Source organism: Rissa tridactyla, chromosome 4 (genome assembly GCF_028500815.1).
Source record: "Rissa tridactyla isolate bRisTri1 chromosome 4, bRisTri1.patW.cur.20221130, whole genome shotgun sequence".
Taxonomy (NCBI): Eukaryota; Metazoa; Chordata; class Aves; order Charadriiformes; family Laridae; genus Rissa; species Rissa tridactyla.
This window is the reverse complement of record NC_071469.1, coordinates 45247793-45256773: the sequence shown is the minus strand read 5'-3', so window position 1 is coordinate 45256773 and position 8981 is coordinate 45247793. Positions and strand designations below refer to the sequence as shown.

The 8981-nt window shown below is 42.4% G+C and overlaps 1 protein-coding gene across 1 annotated transcript; it reads left to right on the top strand.

Moving 5' to 3' along the window:
- The first annotated feature begins 237 nt into the window (after positions 1-237).
- Positions 238-5181, top strand: LOC128909343 (carbohydrate sulfotransferase 9-like). The gene is made up of 3 exons (XM_054200898.1): positions 238-276; positions 3721-3868; positions 4331-5181. Exons 2-3 carry the CDS (start codon positions 3775-3777, stop codon positions 5179-5181), a joined length of 945 nt encoding a protein of 314 aa, XP_054056873.1. The 5' UTR covers positions 238-276; positions 3721-3774.
- Positions 5182-8981: the final 3800 nt, after the last annotated feature.

Here is an 8981-nt window from a genome sequence, read left to right as displayed (position 1 = left end):
CATAAGGAAGAAATAGAAGACAAAGTTTATCTGATCTGCTGACACTGAATGTATCACAAGGATGTTTTTTTGTTTTGGATTTTTGTTTCCCTTTTTCAATTTCAGGTTACTTGTCCCTTTTCTGAAAAAATGGCTCTCAGAATTTTCTTTCCTCCTATTCCTCAGGTTGCTCTTAGGTGATTTTCATCATTGGAGACCGTGCATTACACAGAACTCCGTATTGGGGTCTCCTGTCAGAAAACATCTTCAGAAGAAACCTTTGGACTTCACCTCCAGGTAGTTTCTCCAAATTCTCATGCTGACCTCACTTGCTGATGGACAGTTTTAGCTCTTACAGCCAGTCTGCACTCTTAAGTTTTCTAAGGGGTCCAGAACATGCCATCGTGTGTAAAAATACTGTGTTTGTTTGAATTAGTATTGTGGCAGTTTAATATAAACACAAGTAAATTGTTAATATATGTGACTGCAGCTTTGTTCATAATGATGTTTACAGGTCAGAGATAGTGAACAGTCATCCCTCTTCATTTTTCAGGTCATGCCTACCCTAAGAGAGATTTAATAATTAGTAATGCTGTTAACTGTATGAGTTTGAAGATATTCTGGTAAAGATGTGTGATATAATAATCACCTGTCAGCCCTGAAAGGAAGAAGCCTTGTGTGCAAGTACATTTTCAGCAATTTAACTATTGCTGCCTCTTCTGCTGCCTCAGAAAACACAAGAAACCTGTTTCCATTATGGCAGCTGGGGTTTATGTACATCCACACTGGAGGGAGCGGGGTGGAGGGGGCACCACAAATAACTTCCAGAGTGGTCCTGTTGTATCTTTGTAAAAAAGAAAAACAAAGAAAAAAAAGTTGAAGTTAGATCCTCAAGAAATCCAGGCAATGATTTTTTTTTATTGCCAGTAGGTTCAGGGTGAAAACCCAAAAGGTGGAAAAAGAAGTCAGTGTTGCTTGACTTTTTTGATGGTGCAGACTTTATGGGACAGAAATAGAATGTCATGTTTGCCAGTAGTTGTGGTTTTGCACTTAATTTTGCTACTTCAAATAAAAAGTGATGAAAAAGCTTTCTAATGGGAGCAACACAGTAAGATTGCACAAAGGACATAGAGAGTTCTCTCTCCAGGAAACGTAAGGGGACAGAACGAGTGTGCACAGGAGAGGGAACACTTTGAGTGTTGGATTGCATTGGCCTTCTCTCCTTTTATCTCTGAAAATGGAACATCTTCTTTTCTTTTGTTTCCTCTGCTGCTTCTATTTGCTTCCTGCCGTAGTGAACCATTTTGCAGCTCTTACGCTGCAGCAGCAATGCAGCAGCAATGGCAGCAAACATGTATACACTGCAGTCTCTTTGGGAGAGAGAGAATGGGAGAATTAATCTAATGTTAGTAGTTGGGATTCTCTGCTGGCATGTGGAAGAGTTTGTCCTGCAGTAAATATTAATTTATTTGTACGAAGTGGAAAGCTTCAGGGCAAGAATCACAGAATGGTAGGGGTTAGAAGGGACCTCTGGAGACCATCTAGTCCAACCCCCCTGCCAGAGCAGGTTCACCTAGAGCAGGTTGCACAGGAACGCATCCAGGTGGGTTTTGAATGTCTCCAGAGATGGAGACTCCACCACCTTTCTGGGCAGCCTGTTCCGGTGCTCTGCCACCCTCAGGGTAAAGAAGTTCCTCCTCACGTTTAGGTGGAACTTCCTATGCTCAAGTTTGTGCCCATTACCTCTTGTCCTGTCACTGGGCACCACTGAAAAGAGCCTGGCCCCATCCTCCTGACATCCACCCTTTAAGTATTTATAAGCGTTGATAAGATCCCCCCTCAGTTGTCTTTTTTCCAGACTGAAAAGACCCAAATCCCTCAGCCTTTCTTCATGAGAGAGGTGTTCCAGTCCCCTAACCATCTTCGTAGCCCTTTGCTGCACCCTCTCCAGCAGTTCCTTGTCCTTCTTGAACCGGGGAGCCCAGAACTGGACACAGTACTCCAGGTGCTGCCTCACCAAGGCAGAGTAGAGGGGGAAGATGACCTCCCTCGACCTGCTGGCCACACTCTTCTTGAGGCACCCCAGGATGCCATTGGCCTTTTTTGGCCACAAGGGCACATTGCTGGCTCTTGGTCATCCTGTTGTCCATCAGGACTCCCAGGTCTCTCTCCATAGAGCTGCTCTCCAGCAGGTCAGCCCCCAACCTGTACTGGTGCATGGGGTTATTCCTCCCCAGGTGCAGCACCCTACACTTGCCCTTGTTGAATTTCATGAGGTTCCTCTTTGCCCAACTCTCCAGCCTGTCCAGGTCTCTCTGTATGGCAGCACAGACTTCTGGTGTGTGACCCACCCCCCCCAGCTTTGTGTCATCAGCAAACTTGCTGAGGGTGCACTCTATCCCTTCATCCAGGTCATTGATGAATATATTGAACAGGTCTGGGCCCAGTACTGACCCCTGGGGAACACCACTCATCACTGACCTCCAACTAGACTCTGTGTCCCTAATCATGACCCTCTGAACTTTGTCTTTCAACCAGTTTTCAATCTACCCCACTGTCCATTCATCTAACCCACACTTCCTAAGCTTCCCTATGAGGATGCTGTGGGAGACTGTGTTGAAAGCCTTGCTGAAGTCAAGGTAGGCAACATCCACTGCCCTTCCCTAATCTACCCATCCATCCATCCAGTCATGCCATCATAGAAGGCTATCAGATTAGTCAGACATTATTTCCCCTTGGTGAATCTGTGTTGACTACTTCTGATAGCTTTCTTTTCCTCCACTCCTCCACATGCTTTGAGATGATGCCCAGAACGAGCTGTTCCATCATCTTTCCAGGGATGGAGGTGAGGCTGACCAGCCTGTAGTTTCCTGGGTCTTCCTTCTTGCCCTTTTTGAAGACTGGAGTGACCGGCTTTCCTCCAGTCCTCAGCCAGTTCTCCAGGACCTTTCAAAGATGATGGAGAGTGGCCCAGCAATGGCTTCTGTCGTCTCCCTCAGCACTCAGGTGCATCCCATCAGGACCCATGGACTTGTGGATATCCAGTTTACTTAATTGATCTCTAACTTGAACCTCCTCAACCAAGGGGAAGTCTTCCTTCGTCCAGACTTTCCCTGTTACTTTCTCCAAAGTCTGGGACTCCTGAGGGCTGGCCCGAGCAGTAAAGCCCAAAGCCAAGAAAGCATTTAGTAACTCTGCCTTCTCCGCATCCTCTGTCACCATGGCTCCTGTCTCATCCAACAGCAGGCCCACATTTTTATCTAGAGATGGGAAGAATCTCATCCTGAATGCATCATAGACTTGCAGATAGACCTGTTGCAGGTTACAGAAAACTTTGTACTCCCAGACAGTGAGAAGGAAGGTTATTAAAAAAAAATAAAAATCTCTGTAATCCTAAATGAGTCTATTGTTACACAATATGAAGGGACAGATGGGTTTGCTTGACAGGAACACCAGCTTTAAATGAGAACGGAGGAGTATTTGCTCATATGCAGTTCATTGTTCTCAGAAAGGGGGAAATTTTGTAATGCTTTGAAATGGTCATATTATTTGTCTGTTTGATTTAACAGTATAATTGTAGTGATTCTTTTTCATAGGGGGATTTTTACTCATTAAATAAAGCCTGTTTTTATAGGGCTTGAAAGGTCTTTCTGCTATTGTAAATTCTGTAAGAGAATACCGTGTAATCTTCGTTATATCAGTCATGCAAAATCTAACCTCTACTATCTTTCCTTTGTACAGAAAGGCAGATTTCTACTTTAGAGATCACTTCATCCTCCTTCCTGTGAAAATAATATGAATCAGAAGGTGTTAGTTTTCCTTCTCCCAAATTTTATTTTTGGGATATTTCTTTTTGGGTTTTTCTATAAGAGACAAAAGAACCTAACAGGTGAGTAAAGAATTTACTGACAGAAAGTCTTAATGTTTTCTAGAACCAGGGACACCTTTCCCCGATGTGTTGGAAAGTAAATATGGAGTCTAAGTGATAAACAATACTATGAAAATACTCAAGGCCCTGTCACTGTGATAGCTGTCTTAGCAGTTAGAAGATAGCAGGAAGAATACTACAAAAACCAGTCGACATTAGAAGTGTTAGAACGTCCATCTTTCTTAGATTAATATTGCTAATATGTTGAAACTTTTCTTTTAACATACTTTTCACTAAGTAGGATAGTTTGTTGCATGTTTGCCATAGTGGAGTCTGGTGCCAGTAAACAAAAAATTGATTTTAGGATCTTCATTTGTTTTTGTATGCAGGGAGATAGATTGAGTGCTATGGTGATAACAAAGAAAGACTTACATAAGACTATTTCACACTAATGGCTTTAGTTTCTTCCCTCCTTGGTTGCAGGTCCTTTTCCTGATCCCACTGAAGATTGGCTGGCAATTCAAAATGATCGCAAAAGCACACTGGCTTCTGTCTGCCTGAAGAACAACATTCTTAAATTAGGAAGCAAATTGGATTCTCATGTTGCAAACCAACTCTTTGTGGAGCACAAACATAAATTTATCTACTGTGAGGTGCCCAAGGTAGGCTGCTCCAACTGGAAGAGAACTATTTTTCTTCTCCAAGCAGACTTGAATGCAGAAGCTTCTGAAATTGAGCATGACCACATTCACCAAACCTCAGTGATCAAAAAGCTGGTGACTTACCCTCCTGGCGTACAACAGGAATTTCTGAACAATTACACCAAAGTGATGTTCACCAGACATCCCTTGGAACGACTGGTTTCAGCTTACAGAGACAAACTTCTGCACTCTGAGCCATTCTACAGTATCACTGTTGCTAATGAGATTAGGGCAATGTTCAGGAAAAACAAAAATTCTTCTGAAAAAGTGAGTTTCCAGGAGTTTGTCAATTTCATTATAGCAAAACCACCAAATACTCTTGACATTCACTGGAAACCAATGTTTCTGCTCTGTGATCCTTGCAACATTCACTATGATATTCTGGGTAAGTATGAAACTCTTGGTTTAGATTCTGAGCATGTTCTGAAGGTCATTGGAGCGCCAGGGAGCCTGCACTACCCCAGCTTGAAGAGGTATGGCTCAGAGAAACGAACTAATGGTGATATCACCTTGGAGTATCTCAGACAATTGAACTCAGAACAAATTGAGAAGATAAATAAATTGTATGAAATGGATTTTGTCTTGTTCAACTACTCTATGAAATATGAGGATTATTTTTCCCTGAATGACTAATGTAGGTTGAACAAAGAACGGCTTCCTTTGTCCTCACAGGTGCTTGGTAGGTGGGTTGGTGACTGCTGCTGAGATTTTACTGATGTTTGGAGACATTATCATCTTAAGCACTCTTATAACAAATCGATGCCATGATCTGTTGTACTGTACAGTTCTTTACCTATACGAAATTATTTTCTTCATGTTGATCATTAATGACATATGTTTGTTTCATGAAGATTGTTTATAAATGATAGATTTTGGTCTGTTGGTAAGAGTTAGGGGAAGGATGAAGAGTCTTGTTTTTCACAGTGAATATCTTAAAACACAATTTAAAATGTAAATTATTTAAAATTTTTATTAGAAAAAGACATATGAAGCAATAAATCATCTGCTTTAGAGTCAAACCACTCTGTCTGCAAGAGCCTCAGTCATGAATCCTGTAGGAAACGAACAAGTAACTTGAGACGCTTGAAGCTGCATTACACAGAAATTAATGCCTCATTATATTCCCCTCTACCAATGCTCTCACCACAGCCTACCAGCCTCATCCCTCAAGCAGTATAGTTGGCAGCAATCCAGCCAGGGTTTCCCTTGATATCTCTTCAAAATCTTCTGATGAGCAGGTCTGGAGTTCATGGTGACTTTGCAAACTCTTTTCACCACCTTTCTTAGCATTATGGTCTGATTTAAGAGGGGAGGTCTGAAAAATGTATCTTTTTTTACATAAGTAGTTAGAGGTACCTTCTAAACTTGGGTGGTGCAGGATCTAAAATCTCAGTGGAAAAGTGACTCTTATCTATTCTCCAAAAGCACTTACCACCCAGTCAACTGACTGGCCAGTCAGCACAGGGGGGACAATGTTTGGGCTTTCTCCATGTGTGCCTGCCTGGAGCCCATGAGCCCTTGGGACTTACCTGAGCGTGGCACTTGGGTGGAGGCAGTAACCTCAGATAATGCATTTGTTCTACATGTTGCTTTCTTGCTTCACAGGAGATTGAGTGCAAATAAATTGTAGAATTATGGTGAGGGGAGCAATGAAGCATGTGGGACAAGCAATTCAAACAATTATCAACTTCTTATATTATATTTGTAGGTGGCTTTGGTTTTAGATCATTGAGGGGTCTATAACTGCTACTATATTAAGTACAAGGCTTGCCGCATTTTTTTGAAAGTCTATTGCCTGATAACATTGAAAAATAATTTGTGACCATATTAATTGTGGCAAGTTTTAGCAACTAATCATGAGCATTAGCACCATCTTTAGGGGATGTCAGTCTCTTAGGAGCTAACTTGAAAATCTCTCAAATGCACTTAGTTCTTATCAGCTATATCTGCAAATGTACAAAGGCTGGCAGGCTAGTCTTGGATCCAAAGTTGGCTCACAGCTTCTCATTGCATAGAAAAGGACTGGGACAAAATAACTTTATCATACTGCAGCCACCAAACTGTACAGCCATTGCTGCCAGCAGCATGGCCAAGGGAGAGGGAAAAGGGGACTGCGAAAAATGGGTGCAATGGGATTTGAGTCAAGAAGGTTGTGAAGAGAGCTCCTAGTGTAGGGAGTGGGATGCAGTGTTGTTCTACTCCAGAGGGAAGATGAAGCGATGTATTGGACATCAGCTGGAGACACTGATGAGACCCATGGTGACAGGAGGAGACAAAGGAAGAAGCTCTGTGCATCCCTCCTTGACAGCAGATGGTAGACAAAGCCAGGACTACCATTCAGTCCATCTGGCAGCTCTTACATGGCTGACTAGTCCATAAATGGGGCAGCTTTGGCACAGGGAGAGATCCAAAGTGAGAACACAAAGCAAGAACAGCAAAACATTTTTATTTAAAAAATAGCTTGTGATTTTATGTGGAGTGATTCATGGTTCTGGATCTTACCCTCACCACCACCATATTTGGTGTCCCCACAGTCCTACTATCCCCCAACACTGGATTGCTCATGCTGCCCTGGTAACCCTGTAGTTCATGTGGATTTTCTTTTTTTTACTTTTTTATTGTTCTGAGGCAGAAGCTGGAAATTACTCCCATTCAAAGTTAAGGCTATGCAGAGGGATCAGGTCTCTCTCTCTCTCTCTCTCTCTTTCCTGAATCAGAGCCATCTCCAGATACTTGATTCTCTGACATTCTTTGCCAGATCATGCAGAGGAAGAGGGAATAAGATTTGCTTTATAACTTGCTTCTACATGATATAGCTCTGGAGGGATCTAAGCTTCAGCAAAGATACTTTAATTTTCTTGCACCATCAGGCAGCCTAGGAAAACTCTGAAGAAATGCTACTGACAGAGTTTGATAGGTGTCTTTACTATCAGCACTCTAGTGTTAACACTCCCCTTCAGTTCCTTGCTGTTAGATATGAGTGGCTTTCTATTCTTATTTCCTCTTTCACACAAGATCACGTATTCTTCCTACAGTGGTGACAGAAAATGGATGGCTACTTCATTCATCACAAGCACTAGTCAGTAATAGATGGCTATCTATTAATGCAGAAAAATATCTCTAATTGTTCACGATGGACTCTCAGATTTGACATTTGCCTATTGGAAACTGTAAGTAGCACATTGCCCAGTACCACTGGCTGCTGTAATGCTGCTTAGCTGGTGTGGATCTCAACAACAAAAACTGCAGAGGACATGTGCGTGCATGTGTGCTCATATAACAACAGTTTAGGAAGCAGTGTCACACGAGAACAGTGTAAGTCGTGCACTAACAAAATGGGAATAACGGGTTGATGTCTGTTGGAAAATAGAAAAAAAAAAAAGACATTACCTTATAAAGGATTTTCTAAGATTCCCCTGCAGGCATCTTTTAATGCTCAACCCAATTTACTGCATTTACATTTCTGTGAGCTAACACTCCCCCAAACCAAGAGCTGCTGTGCAGTGGTAGAGGAGTGCATGTGAGTTCTGCAATGTGTTTCAGCATTAATGAAAACAATGGTGCCTTGCTGTGTGTTGTAAAAAGCTTTCACAGCTTGCAGAGATGGGTATGGAACTTTGGGCTGAGCTCAAAAAATGAGTCTGCAGGGGAAAATTGCAAGATCTTTAGTAATTGCATCGAGGTGGCTGTGTTTTTTAGCGATAGCTGTCAAGTGGCAATGCTTGTGGAAAACTCTGGTCTATAATCTTTCCTAGCATATGAGCGACTGCCCATTGCCCAGAATAGTGAGAGTTGTGCCACCTTGTTTATTCCCCAAGTAAACCCCAAAGCTCATTACGCTGGACGGCATTGTAAGTTTGCTAACAGAAGAGCTTACTGTTATTTCATTCTTGATATTGTAATGTAATAAAAGTTGATGAAGGCTCTAGACTTTGTCCTAGTCAGCCCGTAAGAACTGCAAGACACCTGTAGACTAAGTGACATTTCCTGTTCTGTCTTCCCTACAAGTGTACTGTCCAGAAGAAAGGCTCTAAGCTGAGCCGGCCTCCCTCCGGCCTTTGCTCCACCCCCAGTGGAGCTTCTTTCCTTCGGGTGCTAACTCTGGGTGATGTTTTCCTGGGAGGAAAGTGGGTGCTTGCCGTTGGGAGCAGGGGTGGAGGCGGCGTGGTGTGGCTCGGGGCTCAGGCCCTGGCGTGGATTAAAAGGGGTAGGTCTTGCCATAATTAATCTGATTTATTGTTATATGCCTGTGATATTACCATTGCTAAGTTTAATTTCTAATTATTGTAATAAACTTTAGTGAGTTAACACATAGATCTATTTGCTCATCCTTCTGAATAACGTCTATTTAAAAAAAAAAAAATGACTCAGAGCTGTTCCATCAAAACATAACATAGGCCAGACGCTATTTGGCTCTGCTTTGGTACATTAAT